Here is a 19,786-nt window from a genome sequence, read left to right on the forward strand (position 1 = left end):
TCAGAAATTCATGTCCTGTTGGATTTATTATGTACAAAAGTGCTTACAATAACCTGGACTGTTGGATTTGTTATGAATGGAGTGATTGCGAGGAAAGGGAGGCAGGTGTGTTTTCTTTTGCAAGGTCAAAGAGAGGAAGGAGCCAGAAGGAGATAACAAAGAAGGAGACATGCAGCAGAAACATCACGTGCCATAAGCATCATGAATATTAATATTGTGTAAACCATGAATAGGCCTGGATCAGGGATAGCTCGGGGTTCAGACTTCGCGAACTGACCCATGCACTGTATGTTGTCAGGGACACGTTGATTGGATCCAGATATCTGTTAAACTCTTTTATTTTTACTTATGCAACATTGATTGTTCGGAATAAATTGAACTGTTTGCTTTAACTCATCTGTTTGGAATTCTCTTAGTCACACAAGATTAACCAACACGTAACTGGGCCTTGACCTCTTGGAGGTAGAAGGCCAGTTCCTTCAGTCCACAAAGGATGAATCCTACTGACTTCTGGCTTTTCATTTCCAATTGGTCCAGCATTTCAGTTAAACAGGATACTTCTTGGGATGGATGCTAAAACGGCATGCTAACATGCTAAATGCATTCATATGCGAATCTGTTATGAATCTGACTGTAAACAATGAGCAGCGCACGGAAAAGGAGTCCTGGCCCACGGATATCTGCGGGCTACATCGGAAGCCCAGAAATGTAGCTCTTTGCCCCAGAGGCTTATTCGTCATCAAATCAATGGAAATGTCAGAGATTGCAAAATGGCCACCATACAGGGACAAACTTCACTTTTTTAGCCCAACTCGTGATAAAGATCTAAGAACAGCAAAGTTGTTTCTTCCATTTTTTCATCCATCAACAGTTCTGTTCCTGGTGTGTAATGAACAGAAATCAGAAATTTTTATAGATTAAGATTCATCAAACTTCTTGTAAGATATTTTCAGCCATCGGAGCAGAATGAATCAGGAAAAATAAATTGACAGGAAAAAGCAGTGTTCCCTACTCTGGTATAAAGTTGCAAGCCCATCAGCTGTAACCGCCGTATCAGAGCAGTGCAGAGCGGCGGCCGTGTTAGGGCACGCTCACATGCACTAAAAGCATGCGCAGCCGGACCGGCTATATCAACAAAGCATGAGGAAGCTCTGATTACAACACACACAGAGGGAGAGTGACTTCATTCTCTGCTCAGGTAGACATTACTCCTCTATATCTTTAAATAGCAAATAATTGTTTGCTGCTATATTAATGCTCTGGATATCATATGGAGCACCTTTAAGAAACACTTAAACATTAATGAAAAATATGTTATTTCAAAGTAGAATGTCCCAGATGCAGCGTGACTCAAATATCTGTAAATATACTTGATAAACTTCAGTTAGTTATAAAAAAACTTGATATCAATTTGTTCACTTTTTACCAGAGCAGTAACCAGTTTGGCATGAAGCGCACAGTTTTCTTAATAAAAAAGAAAGAAACGACAAACCTGTCAAGTTCACCAAGGCAGCGAGACATACTTGAAACCTGCTCTAGAACTGATTAAAGCTGCACTAATCAATATCTTTATTTATATATATATATATACTGTATATATATATATATATATATGTGTTTGCTAGATGTGTAAATAATCAACTCTTTGTTCATATCATTTTATAAGGTGATAATATGTTGGATGTTGTGTTTACAGTTTGTTCTGCTGCCCCCACCAGGTTATGGCTAGAAAGGATCCGTCTTGTGTAAATATGACGTTGCGTTCTCGTTCGCTGTAATCGGAGCGTGGCGGGAGGTGGAGACCTCGGCGCCCGGCAGAAGTGACTCCCCCTCCGGCCAGGAGCAGAGCTTCACCTCGTTGCTCCACCGGTCCTCGCTGGGAGCCAACACTGGCACCACGCTGCTGGAGGGCCAGGCCGTATTGCTTGGCCCGCTGGAGGGAAGGGAGGAACAGGAGAACCAGAACCAGGACTGCGTAGGGCCAGACTGTCAGACTCTGCTGCAGTAAAAAAAAAAGTTTTCTAAAGGGAATCTGGTGCTCTGAAACACTACCGCTTTTTGTCCGTAGAGACCGCCAAAATCAACACAAAATGAAATGAAAACAATAAAAGATGACCTTAACCTTGAACTTGATTCATGACTTCATTACATTACTAGAACCTTAATCTAAAACAAATCACACACTGCATTCAAATTAACATGTAAAAATGTCACACAGAACTTCAAATGCAACCTTTCCACAAGTGTAGAGATACAGGATGCCTGCAGAACGTAAATACATGAACACTGGCTCTCACAAACACATACAAACTCTCGCGAGAGTTTTACACAAGACGGATCCTTTCTAGCCATAACCCTGCCCCCCAACAGGCCATTCATTATCTATATGAATACAGCTTTAACTGCTATAACCATTGACTAACTATACTAGTTGAATATGTCGGATCAGAAATTCCATTGTCATTAGTCATGATTCCAGCCTCTGCAACAGCAGAGAGTAGTATGATCCTCAATGCCTGTTCTGTGTAGCCGTCCAGGAAATGTAAATGCATAGTGAATCTAAACAGCAGTGTTCATATCGCTCTCTAACCCGCTCCCCCATGAATACACTTCACATTAGTCCCTCCACCATCTGACAGACAACCATATCAGCCCCCTCCCTCACCCACTCTCTCTATTAAAGCAGGGTTCACACAAGACAATTACCGTCCGCCACATTCAGACATTAGTGTTTGATGTTTTACCTGCAGCTCTGACAGAAGTATTAACCTTCCTGCTGTATGACAGATCATGCTTACGCCATCGTGCCTGATTGATGGACGGTGCAGCCAAGCAGGGCTAAAAACGAGTCCAAATCAATTAAAAAAAGACGACAACCTTCTCCTGTTCTCTTTATCTCTCCTCCTTCAGTTTGTTCGTCCCTCTCTCTCTCTCTCTGGCACAGGTTTCGGTGTTTCGTCGAGCTTTGTATAAAAGGCCTTGTTGCTTTTCTCACTCCGCCTGCTGCTACATGATGATCCGTGGCTCTGGGACCGACTCGTTGATAGATTTGTGGGGCAGCACGTTGGCACCGTTCAGGTAAAGCTCGTCGTTCACGATCACATCCTCCCCCAACACCGTCACGTTCTCCATGCGAACCTGACGACACAGATCAACCCAGAGAGCATCATCACACCTGACAACAACCATAACAACATCTACATATCCAACATGAGACGAGAGAGAGAAAAAAGCAATATCTGATTGTTGACGTTGAGACAAAGCGCAAGTGTTGCAACTCTAATATTGACCTGTTGAATGAGATCTGCTGTATTTGTCATTTGTCAGACTGTAACATTTATAGGTTGCTTTACGGAGGAGATGAGGGTGTTTCATTTCATGCTGCCAGTTTCCCGTTTTTATTAAATTTGACCACAAAACATGTGAAATTCTAAATGGTAGATTTTGGCTTGTATACACGAATCCCAAGTTGTAGACGGAAGTAAACAAGCTGCCATTACTGCGGTGGCACCTCACTTAAACCCATCTATAACACTGTAATGTATGTAAACGATTTCACTTTTTAAAGCACTTTTGCCAAAAACTCTCATGACCACGCCCCCTTTTGTGTGGAAAAACAATCCCGTGTCCCTCATAGACGGTAACAGAGTGAACAGAAGAGGTTGAAAACATGTCTCCAAACTTCTACTTTAAACAAACCAGCAATAGTAATAACGCTGTGCTGAAGAGTTGCTGTGTAGTTGGTTGCACTAACAACAAATCCAAAATCGCTGATGTTGTCCCCGCTGATGTTGATGCTGATAATTGTCCCCTGCCGTGTCCTAAAAAATATATAATAAAGGGGCTTTATGGCTCCAAGCTATAGACCAGACCAGCATTGTGTCATCGTCGATGCTGCTCTCCATTTTGAGAAAGTCGCTGTCACAGGAGAGAAATGGAGTGAAAAGCTGTTGTGTAGCGGGTTAACCGAGGCTGAGATTTGAAGCACATATGATCCGTTAATATTCACTGTCAGTGTGGTAAATCACTAAATGATGCTGGTGACAGTGACTAGCATGGCTAGCTAACGTTAGCTTGAGTGGGAGGCTGCTGCCCTAATACAGTCATACATTAACGTTATAGCAGCATCAGACTGTCGTCTCCAACTAAATCTCAGCCTATAGATCAAACAGTTGGCTATTAACATGTTGGTTATTTACAGACAACACTTAGCCTAACGGGAATCAATCAAACATGTATAGATGTCTGGATAAGTAATATCCGGCCACTGTGTTGGACGGGGAAAGACTGAAGGGACGTGACGGTGATCAACCTTAACTTATTAAGGTATCACGAACACTCAGGTTCAGGCAAGGTCGCAAAATAATATATAGTATAAAACAAACATTTGTTTAACAAGAGATGAATGTGTACGAACTTGTCAAAATTACAATTTCAAATCCAAACATACGTCAAATTGCACTGAAGTTTATGGGATCTTCAGTTTTCTATCACCCAAAAGGGGGCGTGAAGTACTCGTATCTGCCGACAGTGCTTGATGTCGACCATGATGAACCCATACATCCCTGCTCTCACTGTCAGTGTAAATGTGTTCAGTTCCACTCGGCCCCCGCAGTAATGTATAAACACATTAATGAGTCTGTTCAGACAAGTGATCTGTGCTCAGAGAAGTTTGGCGACCTCTGCCCTTTACTCACCCACTGGCCTACGGAGGAGCTCCACCCCACGATGCAGCTCTCCAGCCAGGAGTGCGATCGAACCCGCGCTCCCTTCATCACCGTACAGCGTTTTATCCTCACGCCGTCCTCCACGACCACGCCAGCACCGATTGTGACATTCGGGCCGATGGTGCAGTTCTCCCCAATCTGCGCTGTCGGGTCCTGCAGAGGAAAGAAATGACGGGTATTATCATCGAGCGTGGTTCTGTATTTGACATGTAGCGCCAATGAGCTGAACTCACAACCAGGACGTTGCCTAGGAAACCGGGCCCCGTGCGTAGCCTCTCGGGAGCGTGTTGTCTTAGCGACTGAAGGTACATACACATCCCTGTCAGGAAGTCTTTAGGCTGACCGATGTCCATCCAGAAACCTGCAGACAGACAGACAGACAGACAGACAGTGAGAGCAGTTAGTTACCATGGAAACAAGGACACAAAACCAGATGTTTCCTTGTGATCTGCAACAGATTAGCAGACACTGACAGGCTGACCAGTTATCACCATCTTCAAAGGACCATACCAGTGTCTTTTAATATTCTATCTAGTATTATTTTACATTACTGCAAACCTGAAGAGTTGTTATATTGTTTCCTGCTCACAACTTCATTGCAATGCAATGATCTCACTTCTCTGAAAGAAAGGGAAAGTCAGACGATCAGTCTAAAACCTCAGGATGTGCTTTGCAAAATGATGGGAGATAATGAAGGCTAAATAAATAGATCATTTCTTTAAATAAAAACTGAATTTACAGGGGTGTCCTGATGGTTTAGGGGTTAAAAACACAGACTATGCACCTGCAACATTCCCTGGGACCTCTGTTGCATGTCATCCCCCATCTCTCTCGCATTTCCTGTCACCTTTCTATTGTCCTCTGTTTAATAATGGGAAAAAATCCCCCAAAATATTAATTTTAAAAATACCTGAAGATAGTGAGCCCAAACTATAAAATAACAATTCAGCAAAATTATGAAACAAAACAATTAAATAAAAGCAAAAATACAAACAGGAAATTGTGTAATCAATTTTATTTAAAATATATATAATCTTTCTAAATTAAATTATTTAGCCGTTTGTTTGTTTGTCTTCTAAATTAACTCAAATAAATTTATAAAACGGTCACTATATCCTGACAGTAGTGCATGAGACAGGTAGTCTGAAAAAAAATCATGTGCCTCTGTGTCCTCCGGTGCTCCTAATGGCATCTGCAAGAGTTCACAGACCGGAGGAAAACAACCAATCAGAGCCGAGCTGGAGCTTTGCCGTCTATGAGCAGCTGTCAATCACTCACAAACTCCAATCAAGGCAGCCATGTTGAGTTCAGTTGAGGAAATACCAAGAACCGCCCACCAGCCGGAGCAAACTTTCTCATTTTACAGCTAAACAGTACACTACAAGATGTTTCTGAAAACATTTAAGGCAAGAAACAGGCATTACAGTAACAGAATATTAACTCATATTTGATCAGCGCTGCCTAGTTTGACCGTTTAATTAGAGTTTGTGAGTGATTGACAGCTGCCTCTGTTGAATGAACAGCCAATAGGAACGCTCTCTCTCTGAAATGACCTGTGATTGGCCAAAGTCTCCCGTCATGGGCTAGATTTTTTTAAAGACTGATAACAGAGCCATGAGGAGGTGAAGAAGTCTAGTTTTCTGTCAGAACACTTGAATTACAATATGCTAAAAGGTTATTATGGAATTTTTGCCCAATGATGCCACAAATATTCTTCCTACTGCTGCTTTAAATAGTTGTTATTATTCCACTACACCTCTGTGTGTTGAAAAGACAAACGAGTTTTCAACGGAAAAGTTACCTGATCTGAAAATCAGTTAACTCGTCATGTGATGATAAAAAGTCTTTGTTGTCATATGGTTAAGCCTGAATCAGCCTCAGCTGAAGGATTTGTTTTTCTGACTCCAGATAAATCTGAAGCCAGCATTGAAGACCGATGAACTGCTTCATCGTCATGTGCATTCATAGTTCAGTAAATCTTCTGCAGGAAATCACAAGGACCCTCTGTCATTCTTTCACAGTTTAAAAAGCTGGGAGCTGCTCAGTGTTTGCCCACAGATTCATGAAGGGAAACAAAGCCACTACAAGCCGGACCAGAGTCAGTGACTCAGACCGGTCCACCTGCCTGGACTACAGGGTGGGAGGGAGGTTTAAACTGCTCAGCTGGATGTTTCCACTGCTTCAGACAAAGCTGATCGCTCCCAGAGAGGGACGAGGATCTAGAGATGCACCGATTCCAGATGATGATTCTACTGATTTGGATCACGGTTGGTTCTGATCTACTACTATCTTTATCTGAACACTAGAGAATCTAACAATCTTGAAAACAGTCTTGATCCAGACATCGTGTTTGTGATGTTTTGCTGGTATCGGTGCTTCTCTATAAACGTTTCCTCTCCAGAGCTACGGGAGTTCGGGTGTGAAGAAAAGCCCAAACACTTACGTCTGGTAGAGCTGTGAGCTGTGAGACCAGAGCGAGCACACAACACATTCCATTATCGTGTTAACACTGTGTTTCTTACAGCAATAAAATAAATCACTGGGAACATGGTGACATCAATAAAGGATAAAAAACATTTTGCTTATTGCCGGAGTGGGTAAATATGCTGCTTTATGCAAATACATGTATATATTTATTATTGGAAATCAATTACCAACACAAAACAATGACAAATATCGTCCAGAAAACCTCACAGGTACTGCATTTAGCATAGAAAATATGCTCAAATCATAACATGGCAAACAACAGCTGTCTGTGTGTCAGTGTGCTGACTTGACTATGACTTGCCCCAAACTGCATGTGATTATCATAAAGTGGGCATGTCTGTAAAGGAGAGTCTCATGGGTACCCATAGAACCCATTTTCATTCACATATCTTGAGGTCAGAGGTCAAGGGACCCCTTTGAAAATGGCCATGTCAGTTTTTCCTCGCCAAAATTTAGCTTAAGTTTGGAGCGTTATTTAACCTTCTTCACGACAAGCTAGTATGACATGGTTGGTACCAATGGATTCATAAGTTTTTTTTTGTTTCATTAATACCAGTGTCTTCACTCTGGCTTTTTAAAACTAATTTGCGTTAACAGGTTATTATCGCGTTAACTTTGACATTCGCATACTCTTTGACATCCATATAAAGTGGTTAAGATCATCTGGATAAACTGCTGGTTTGTTTCCAACATAACTGATCGTCTCTGCTCGTGTTTTTTGGCCTGTCTGACATTTTACTGATATCACCGTATTATCAGAATAAACCCAAATTTGTAATAAACCAGAATAATGCTCTTAGTTGTATAAAATTTGAGCTGAAACAATTGACAGAAAACTATTTGTCAACAATTTTGATAATAAATTAATTGTTTTAGTTATTTATCATTTAAAAATACCAACCGATTCCTGGTTTCTCTGTTTGATAGTATTGTGATCTGAATATTTTGGGTTTCGGACTGTTGGCCGGGCAAAACAAGATATTTGAAGATGTCACCGTTGGGATTCAGGGATGAGCATTTTCTTTTCTGACATTTTATGAATGAAACAATTAATCTGAAAAATAATTGACCGACTGATAATGAAAATATGTGTTAGTTGCACCCATGAATAGAAGGCATGCGTGTACTATAGATTTGTGTTGTAGTCTTGCAGTAGCAGCAGTGATAGTTACCCTGTAGCTCCATGGTGTACAGCTGTCCCTCCTCCGCCATGACAGGAAATATCTCTTTCTCTATGGATGTTGGTCTCAGCTGCACACACACACAAAATAGTCACAAACATAATTAAATGCCAGTAAACATATCAGTATGTAGAAAAATGTATCAGTGAACACCAAAGTATTCTCTAAAGAGCACATTTATGGTTAAACTCCCACTGACTGCACATTAAGTTGTTACTTCACCACAAACGGGGGTGGTGGCGGTGTGCATGTGTATGTGTGTGTGTGTGTGTGTGTGTGTGTGTGTGTGTGTGTGTGTGTGTGTGTGTGTGTGTGTGTGTGTGTGTGTGTGTGTGTGTGTGTTTGTCGTGTGTATGAGTCACCTGGATCCTGCTGAGCATGCTGGGATTAAAGATGTATATGCCGGCGTTGATCTTGTTGGAGACAAAGACCTGCGGTTTCTCGACAAAGCGATGTATCCTGCCGCTGTCTGCCTCAAACACCACCACGCCGTACTTAGAGGGCTCCTCCACCCGCGTTACCTTCGCACAAACAAGCACACACAAACACACTATCAGTTTATTTGCTGGTTGGGTTTGATTGCTGGAGCTCTGACTCTGCTGAGGTGCAGTCCAACATTATCATAATTAATGATGAGTGAAACTGGAGCAGAACCAAAAACTGAATTCAATAATTAAACTAAAAAAAACTTTTTCACAATGAAAACTGAACCAAAATTATAATCAATCCACGTTCTATTAAAATAGACTGAAATTAAGTTAACATATTTGTTCTCCAATGTCTTATTTTATCTCTGAAACTAAATGTTTTCTCTTTAATTTCCAGAAAAATGTCCAAATCTAGAATTAATCCACTGGATATCAGTAAAACATTGAAGTATCATATAATTCTGTAATGACACTTACTTACACAAACTTAAAAGACCAATATGTAATATATTTACTGTAATACATCTTAAAATGACCATGATATGTCATCAGAGATTAAGGAAACATGCTGAATTGAAATACTGGCTCCTCCGACAACAACGTTACAACCAGTATATGTTCTCCTTTGAAATTTCCATTCTGGTCCTGAACATCTGTTTTTGTTTTGGCCGGTGTGATCCCGTCCTCTGCCCATGTGGACACCCCGTTAACCACATATGAAACAAATCAGCATGCAAACAGCCGTCTGCAGCCATGGAGGCAAGCCAACGAACTGGATCAACAGAGATAATGTTAACGTTAGATTCTATCTGACCTGAAAAGCCTCGGCACATCTCTCTGTGGTCCGTGTGCAGCTGGGTTATCAAGGCAGCGAGCATTTGAGACACACAGCTGGTGAAGTGATTCCGACTAACGCTGTGATGCTAACACAGGCTAAACGCTATCACTTACACCGGAGGAGTGAACCGGCCACGGCTCCAATGTTTTGAAATTGGACTGCTGTTACCCATTTCAAAAAGCTAGCTGTCAGTATTTCATATTGTTCCTTTAAGATTTTAACTTTTAATTTAGACATTTTTTAACACAATATCTATTTGTAATTTAAAAATCCAATTTCCTTTTTCTTTTTAAAATGTAATTATTACCTCATTATCCTGAGTACAATATAATACTTGGTAATATTGGTCTCCAGCACTCTGGTCGTCAGTCCAAAACAGTGAGACACAACCACCAGATTAAAATATTTCACCCTGTTTCTCTCACAGTGGTCAACTTTCCTCTAGAAGAGCTCAAAAAACAGCAAAATCTGACTGGATAATCTGTAGCAGTTGTCAGTCTGCGTCTGAACAGTGTTACTCAGGAAAGACACTTTGTACGGTCTCTGTCTGTCTCACCACGATGGTTCCCTCCTTGCCGTGGTTGTGGTGGAACTGCAGCAGATCTTTGAAGGGGAAATCACAGATGACGTCCGAGTTGAGGACGAAGAACGGCTCGTTGTCGACATTCAGCAGCTCCCGAGCCAACGCCAGGGGGCCCGCTGCACACAAACACATTCATTTCTCATTTTTATTAATTATATCAAACTTTCAGTCCTAATGGATCTGACACTACGATACACTGCAACTACACAAACTGAAAACCTAGGTCGGACTCTCAAACACTGTCCTAAAGTCGTTCAAGTCCTATCTGCAGGTCAGAAACTACAATATATGACCAAAAGTATGTGGACCGCCCTGTGTGTACCTTTGATCTGTGCCTCGTAGTTCCCATGAGAGAAATCTTAATGCTACAGCATACAATTATATTTCAAGCAATAGTGCACTTCCAACTTTGTGGCAACAGTTTGGGGAAGGCTTGTGCACAAGCTCTGAAAAAGCGAGTTTTTCATGATATGTCCCCTTTAATGAGCTAAAATCAGACACTTATTGTTAAGTTGTTTTATCTGATTCCTTGCGACGGTTGAATATCCAAGAAAATGACTATATTGTTATATATATATATATATAATTACACTATGATAGAAGTTCACCGCTATCTTGTGGGATTCATAGGACAATATTACATCGTAGTTACATAGTTTTTCCAGGCTCTCACTATTTCAATCACTGGACACTTTTAAAATGCACTTTGCTGTGGTGCAGAGACAGTTTCCTGTCTGTAGTGAAGGAAAACTCACCAGTTCCCAGAGGCTCCTTCTCATGAGACAGAGAGATACGAATCCCAAGCTGAAGAGAAAACAGAGACTCATTCAGGATATACTGCAGACTGAGCACATTAATCAGTTCTGTAATACTCAATATACAAAATGTTCATAAACAATTGAGCTGCCAGGGTGTCATGGTTTACCCGATTCCAAACAAGAGGAAAAAAATACAAGTCACTCGCTCTGAGTAAAGTAATAAATCAAGTGAGAAGTAGGCTCATTTTCTCATCGACTTCTATACAATCAGATTCCTTTTTGCAATTGTTATATTATACTATATTGTTGATTAATCTGAAAAAAAATGTCTCTGATAAAACAATAAACAATTTAGAAAATAGTCAAAATGTTCATCAGAAGTTCAAGCTGACATCTTCAAATGCTATATTTAGTTCAACCAAGCGACCAAAACTCAACGATAATCAATTTACAATTATATAAAGCAACAAATCCTCAAATTGGACGCTGCAACCAGAGAACTGTTGACAATTACTTGATTATCCAATTTTCTATTTAATAATTTTCTGTTGATCAACTAATCTATTAATTGATGAATTGTTGCAGCAGTAAACTACACATCATGGCAGACTTTAACTTTAAATAATGAAGTGTTAGAAAATATTTAATATCAAAAGGCAAAACAGCAGAAAAAAAGACTGAGGTGGAAATCTGTGCACAAGGATGAAAAGAACTGTACAGCTAAATCTCAGTTAAGATGTGTTCACGGTAACAATACTGCTTCCCTATGGTCTTCAAAATAAAAGGGAGAAAGCGGGATTAGATTGTTTTAAGGTGATGTAATCTGTTATTTAATCTTCACTTTCACTAAATAAAAGCAGCATGGATTGAGAGACTGCTTTAACAGTATGCTGCACATCATAGATTAACAATCGAGCATTTAGAGCAGCAGCAAAACGTCCACCCTGGAAGGGGATGTTGAATTTTGAAGTATCATGTTGCTTGATAGACAAAAAAAATCCCTCTCTCTTTCTCTTGTAAGGTGGCAGAGGCAGAGGTCAAATCTCAGAGAATAAACAAAAACTGCCCGAATGACTTGACACCACTATGGGTACAAGGAAACATATGTTTCTGGTGATTTGTGTGAACTAACCTTTCAGGAAAAGTTAATGGACTGTCCATTGATTACTATTAAAACACCCAGTGTGTGTTGTGAGTGCTAATGTGTATGACAGCTGTAATAGTGCATTAGTGTGCGATGGTTTGTTGTACATACTCTCTCCTCCTGGACTCTCATCTCTCTCTCCAGCAGATCTGACATGTAGCTCACCGCCAGAATCACATGGTCCACCCCGGCCTGCACACACGTACACAGAAAGAGAAAGAGACAAGGTGAACGACTACCTTCAACAAACTCCAAAAGAAACGTCAGCAGTAAAGTTAAAGTGTGTTAGACTTTAGAGCTCCTGACTAGAGAGGGGAGCAGCTGAGTTGGAGCTCACTGAACGCCGCCGCCTCCTCCTCCGTACCTTGACTAGTGCCTCCACCTGGTGCAGCAGGATGGGTTTGTTGCAGAAGTCCACCAGCGGTTTGGGGACGCTCAGAGTTAGCGGTCGCAGCCGGGTCCCGTAACCCCCAACCAGGATCAAAGCCTTCATGCTTCTGCCGTTAGCAACCGTCAGCAGGGTGATCAAAGCTCATCAATGGTTAGACAGCAACTAGCCTGAACAGGAGAGAGGAGGGTCACAGTGACTGACGAAGCAATGATAAGGTAGCATCAAATATGACACGCCGTTTTTTGTGATAGATTATCGATTTTAAGAACACACGACTCTGAAAGCAGCGGCTGCCTGATAGGTACAAAGAACACATTCATCACCTTCAGCGTTTAAAGTCCTGCTAACTGCCTCCAGATGCTCAAATTGTTGCACGGAACAAACATTATCAGTGATATTGGTATATATTGATGTTGTTTATATTTTCATTAGGGCTGTCAATTGATTAAAATATTGAATCACATGATTGTCCATAGTTAATTGTGAATAATCTTATCTTAATTTTGTATCTGTTCAAAATGTACCTTAAAGGGAGATTTGTCAGGTATTTAATACTCTTATCAACATGGGAGTGGACAAATATGCTTGCTTTATGTAATGATATGTATTTATTATTGGAAATCAATTAACAACACAAATCAATGACAACTATTGTCCAGAAACCCTCACAGGTACTACATTTAGTATAAAAATATGCTCAAATCATAACATGGCAAACTGCAGCCCAACAGGCAGCAACAGCTGTCAGTGTGTCAGTGTGCTGACTTGACTATGACTTGCCCCCAAACTGCATGTGATTATCATAAAGTGGGCATGTCTGTAAAGGGGAGACTTGTGGGTACCCATAGAACCCATTTTCATTCACATATCTTGAGGTCAGAGGTCAAGGGACCCCTTTGAAAATGGCCATGACAGTATTTCCTCGCAACATTTAGCGTAAGTTTGAAACATTAGTATTACATACTTGGTACCAATAGATTCTTTAGGTTTTCTACTTTCATATGATGCCAGTATCTTCACTCTAGCTTTAAAACTGAGCCCGCTACAACCTAAAAATCGCAAGTTGTCTTAAAGAAATTAGTGGCATTAAAACAAATTTGCAATAACTTTGACAGCCTAATTTTCATAAAAAAAAATAACATGTTAATATTGCAGTTGTAATTTGAGAAACTGGTTAAAAATATTTTTGACGTGATGTTTTTCCACCCAGATGGTTTGAAGAGTCTTTGAGGATTTGGGAAACACATATTCAGAACAGCTGTAAGCTTTGTTAAACAACCTTCTGGGCCTTTCATCGATCATTGGGTATTTACTTTTCGCAGAATTAGATGCTCATCTCTGTGACTCAAATGCAATAGTAAGATATGAGAGGCACAAACTGCGGCTAGATGGTACCAAAACTGACTCACTGTGACAACAAAACGTCAGGAAGGGTCACTACACTCGGTGTTGTTCAACAGATCAAGTTTTGCCCCCTAATAGTTTTATCAGTCCGTGCTTGTAGCTAGGCTTAAAGGGGAACTACGGGCATTTTCTAAATTCATACGTGTTATTCCTATGGTGTAAGACAGTTAAAAAAATATTAGTAAACATAAAACAACTCTCTCCCGAATCTAAAAACTAGAGGGCTAAAACTCAAACTTGTGATGTCACAGGGTATAAAGTGTGGATCTGCTCCATAGACAATGAACTGGGAGAGATGTTCTAGATGACACTGAGAGCACCCAGAGGAATGATCTGAGTATATGGGAACATTTTCTGTTTCACAACTGACAACGCTACACTAGAATAAAGCTCATATGGTTTCAAAAAATAAAACAAACATTCTCTGGGTCCATTAAATCATTCTCCCATTCATTGTCTATGGACCAGCTCATTTCTGATTAACTTGCCGGACCGGGAAAGTGAGAAAAGCATTAACGTTAAACCCTGCATACTTGTCAGCTTGCATTCTTGTTTGGGTCAAGAGACTGATTTGCATGTTGTAAAACTAGCCAAGCCAGAATCCCCTTTTCAACTATGTATTAACCACTTTAGGGTTGCAACTAACAATCGTCTATATTGTTAATTAATCTGATGATTATTTTTTGCGACAAAACAATGCACACTTCAGAAAATAGAGAAAATGTTCATAACAATTTTTCGTCTCGTCTAACAATTTCTGAAGTTGACGTCTTTGAATGTTTTATTTTGTTCAACCAAGAGACCAAAAACTCAAAGATATTCACCTGACAAAAATACAAATCCTCAAATTGGACGCTGCAACCAGAGAACTGTTGACAATTACTTGATTATCAAAATTGCTATTGAATAATTTTCTGTTAATAAACTAATCTATTAATTGACAAATTGTTGTAGGAGTAACCTACATATCAAGCCAGACTTTGACTTACAATAAAATGATGTTATAAAATATGTATTTTATTAGAAAATATTTTATGTCAAAAAGTGAAACAGCGGAAAAAGACTGGAAATCAGTGCACATAGAGGAAAAAACTGTACAGTGAAAGCACAGCTAAGATCTATGGTTAACATGAGTTCAATACTGCTTCCCTCTGGCCTTCAAAATAAAAGAGGGTAGGGGGGATCAGACTCTTTTAAGGTGATGTAATCTGTTATCTGATCTTTACCTTCACGTTGTAAAACTTGTTTAAACTGTACTGCACCGTATAACAAGTTTTGGTTTTAGTAGAAGAGGGGGAAGAGGAGTCTGTGAGGGATTAATGATTTCAAAAACAGGGTGAGGTTTGTTGAACAAAAACATTTGCTTATTTCTCAGAGTAAAATTGTAACGATTCATTTAGAAAGTTTAAACAAGAGGTTTCAAAAGTGACTGTGACACACAGTCCCCCTCCTTAGTTGCTTAGTTTCACTCAATTCCTGGATGTCTATGGGGTCATGGTTATGTTGTTTGATCCCATAGACACTCAACAATTGAGCCAAGATAGCCTAATATTACTGTTTGACATAACTTCAGACTTCATCAAATACATAACAAAAAGGTCTGTCCTGAGGTATTCATTAGTTTCTGACTGAAAGGAAAAACAGTCAAATTTCCCCAAACTGCTGTTTAGGCTTCTCTATGAGATCTTTTTATAGCTAATGTAATAACTAAAGTAAAAAAAATGTTTCACTTCCAGAGCCCCCAAGAAACTATCTGGAGTAGGGATGCACCGATACCGATACCGGATCGGATATCAGGCCAATACTGACTCAAATAACTGGATCGGATATCGGTGACATGGGGCCGATCTATTCAATCCAGTTCTATGTGTATATACCATATACATTATATACTGCCATTTTAATTTCTGTTTAAGTTTTGAACAATTTGTTGCTGCATTAAAAGGTTTTTACACCTGAATTGTAACTCCTGATAATTTTGTTACGTTTTACAAAGTTAGGAAAACAATGTTTAAGTCAAGTCTGATGTTTCCTTACACATAACAGAATAATCCCGCTCACTTCCACACAGTGAGGTATACAGCTTATTTTTTATTTTTTTTAATAATATGTTTATTGGGTTTTCTTATTTTCACAAATACAACAATAAGAATAATTAAAAAAAAATTTAAAAAAACAAACACTGGTACAGCTCAGATCAAAAAAATATATAAAGGAGGTCATAGGAAATAGGATATATGAGTTCATGTTCAAGAGACTCCTTGTGGGATAATGGAGGAGAGATCAGGTCCAATATAATTTAGATAAGGCTGCCAAATATTGTAGAACTGATCTACTTTGGCATGTAGAATATTTGTAAGATATTCCAAATCTCAAATATCACTTTACGCCAGCCTTGAACAGACGGTTTCTTATCACTAATCCACTGTAGTAACATACTGTATATTTTTATAGCAGCAAATGTAAAAATGTTATATAACCTTTTGGCATACAGCTTATTGATTAAAGAGTGGTATCGGATTCGGTACTCGGTATCGGCCGATATCCAAAGCCCAGGTATCGGTATCGGGACTTAAAAAGTCGGATCAGTGCATCTCCTGGGAGCCCCCCTAGGAGCCCCCCTAGGAGCCCGCCTGAAGGTTTGAACACCTCTGGTGAAAGACAACAGGTGATCCAGGTGACAGACAGAAACCACCAGAGTTCATTCATTCTTTAAGGAAGTGTGTACTCTCATGATCTTTTAGTTTCCTTATAGTTTTTCTTTTGTTCCTTTTCCCTGATGATGGGCCTTCAGGCTAAATGGTTGTGGAAGATTGTGTATGAATGTGAAATTTATATATGTTTTGGAAAATGTGAATGTTATTAGTGTAACACAAATATGATGTTGTATATATAGTATGTATGTGATAAATGTAATGTACTTGATTTCAGACCCCAGGAAGACTAGCTGGTATCAGCTAATGGGGATCCTTTTTAAATAAATAAATAAATAAAATAGTATCAACAAAACATACACATGTGATAAAACGAGGTTAAAGGTTACTCAGAGGTAGAAACACACATTAAAGCAGGTACTAGTTTCATCACATCTCCAGCAGCTAAACTAGCTGATTTAACCACACAGAGATACTGTGTATAGTATAAACTATAAAGTATAAACTATAAACTATAAACTATAAACTCAACTATAAGTGATGATCACTGACTGTGCTCATGTAAATGAACTTCCAGTGATTGTATTAGCCCATGTTAGCTCCTCAGCTCAGCTAGTTTACAGATGACTTGAGTTACAGCCTTTAACCACAGATAGATAGATAGATATAGATAGATAGATGGATAGATGGATATAGAGTCTCCTGTTGCTGTCTTCAGTCTGTGTGAAGCTGAATAAAGAGGATGAAAGACTTACTTTAAGGGTTTTGTGCAGCAGAAGTCTCCAGGAGGTTTGTGAATGACTGAATCTCTGATAATGACACGTAAGATAGTTCAAATCCGGATTCCTTGTTTAGTTTCCTGTCGAGCCGCTCAGCGTCACGTCACACAACGTGACAACGTCACACATCCGGTCCAGAGGTTCAAAATAAAACATTCAAGATTCAAGATGTTTATTGTCACGCCGGTTATACAGGCACAATAGTGTGAAATGCTTTTTGCTGGGAAGCTCCATTAAAATAATAAGTTATATTACATTTACATTACAATTATAAAAGGAAATACTTTGTACAAGGGCATATTAAGAATATATACATTAAGAACATATACAGTATATACAGTATAAGATATATTTTTGTGTGAGAAGGTATCGTATGAATTATCTATTTAAAAGTCTGATGACCTGGGGGAAAAACTGTTCCTCAGCCTGCTGGTGAGAGTCCTGGGGGTCCTGTATCTTCTACCAGAGGGCAGGAGGGAGAACAGGCTGTTGTCGGGGGGGGGGGGGGGGGGGGGGGTGTTGTCCTTAATGATCCTGAGGGACTTCCTGAGGGACTTCCTGAGGCACCGCTGGGTGTACAGCTCCTGCAGGCTGGGCAGCTCGCACCCGGTGATGTATTGGGCCAAAAGCACGCCTTTGTTCAGTTATTCCAGGGGTCAGCGACCTTTACCATCAAAAGAGCCATTTTAGGCAACAACAACAAAAAAATCTGTCTGGAGCTGCAAAATATTTGAGCATTGTGATGAAGGTGTAACGCAGTTTATAGTCTAAGTACATAGTATATAAGTCTAATGCAGTGAGGGCCAAAGAGCAAATGTACTACGGAGTATTATGGCCACATTGAGGGAAAAAACATCTGAGATTTACAGAATAAAGTCATAATATTATGAGAAAAAAGTCGTAATATTACGAGAATAAAGTCATAACTTTACGAGAAAAAGAGTCGTAATATTACAAAAATAAAGTCATAACTTTATGAGGAAAAAGTCGTAATATTATGAGAATAAAGTCATAACTTTACGAGAAAAAAAGTCGTAATATTCCGAAAATAAAGTCATAACTTTACGAGAAAAAAAGTTGTAATATTGAGAGTATAAAGTCATAACTTTACAAGAAAAAAAGAAAATAACACGTAAAATTATTACTTTATAAAATTATGACTTTATTTTCATAATATTACAACTTTTTTCTCGTAAACCTATGACTTTAAACATGAAAAAAACAGTGCAGGACTGCGGACTTATCAGTCCTGCACTGTTTTTTTCATGTTGGCTTGGTGTGTCTTGGACAAAGGAATGGGGATTATGTACCCAGCTAGAAAATAAAAATTCCAATATGCATCACAATACAGCAATATGTAATTACAATCACCTAGAAAAAAAAAAATTACATAGTAAATCTAAATTTAACCTCTTCTACACAATGGCCTTCTTTATTTGAAAGTAAAAAAAAACTTCATAAAAATTGAACTGAGATAACCTCCCTGATGTTGATATAAGAATACATGTAATAACGTCATCTATCTGATCATTTTGTTTTAGTTTCTATAGGTCATATCCAAACTTAATTTTTAAGTTCTTACATTTTTATTTAAATATCACTTTGTAATTATAACCTTCTGGAAAAAAAAGTGAAGCTTTTATTTTAAAAGCCATATCAGCCAGTTTCCGGTCTGGCTGTCTGAATCTGGTAAACTTGATGGTCTGCCTCTCACTGCTGTCACTGACACGGGGGTGTTCAAATCAGCCGGAGCCTTAAAAAACGCATATCTCCTTAAATTATACAAAACTAAATTTAAAAATGTTATGTTTTTTCTTTTAAATTATTTTTCTGTTGACGAAAAATAGTCCAAATCGTCACGGCCGCCCCACCTATTCCGTAACCTTTATTTAAACGTTATTGTGCGCCCCCTAACATACGGAACAATGGTATGTCCCAAACACTACGGTCCCGCCTCCTCCCGACTTCTGACCAATCAGAGAAAAACAGCGTGGCGATGGAAGGTGACCTCACCGCATTCCCCGCGCTGCATTTACTTACCAGTCAGCTGACAGCTGACAGCTGGTTTACCTCCTTTAGGTCCTTGATTTTGATTTATTACAAGTCTAACTTACTGTATAATTTAACTTAGTCAAACTGTTTCACATCATTTTGTCATAATTCTTCTGACATAAAAAGTCACAATTTTGACTCAGTATCTCATCATTTTGATTTACCAAGTGTGTTTTGATTTATTTAAAAGGGACTGTTTTTAAGAATCAGAAATGCTTGTTAACAGCGACACCTGTGGCCGTTAAATCAACGAAAGTCAGCATCGGGTATCATGTCAGCTGAAACCACAATATCACTCTATATTTCACCTGCTTGGTAGTAATGTTAGCTGACCAGACGAAGGTCTCTTCATGAATCAAT

At 39.3% G+C, this 19,786-nt stretch overlaps 1 protein-coding gene across 1 annotated transcript; it reads right to left on the reverse strand.

Annotated features, from left to right (window-relative positions):
* Positions 1-2,117: 2,117 nt before the first annotated feature.
* On the reverse strand, positions 2,118-17,483 carry gmppb (GDP-mannose pyrophosphorylase B). The gene is made up of 10 exons (XM_037755645.1): positions 17,351-17,483; positions 12,511-12,704; positions 12,258-12,338; positions 11,000-11,048; positions 10,218-10,360; positions 8,758-8,916; positions 8,387-8,465; positions 4,961-5,088; positions 4,698-4,880; positions 2,118-3,138 (listed from the first exon to the last, which is right to left on the reverse strand). The coding sequence occupies exons 2-10, from the start codon at positions 12,637-12,639 to the stop codon at positions 3,007-3,009; spliced, it is 1,083 nt and encodes a 360-aa protein (XP_037611573.1). The 5' UTR covers positions 12,640-12,704; positions 17,351-17,483; the 3' UTR covers positions 2,118-3,006.
* Positions 17,484-19,786: the final 2,303 nt, after the last annotated feature.

Source organism: Sebastes umbrosus, chromosome 1 (genome assembly GCF_015220745.1).
Source record: "Sebastes umbrosus isolate fSebUmb1 chromosome 1, fSebUmb1.pri, whole genome shotgun sequence".
NCBI lineage: Eukaryota > Metazoa > Chordata > Actinopteri > Perciformes > Sebastidae > Sebastes > Sebastes umbrosus.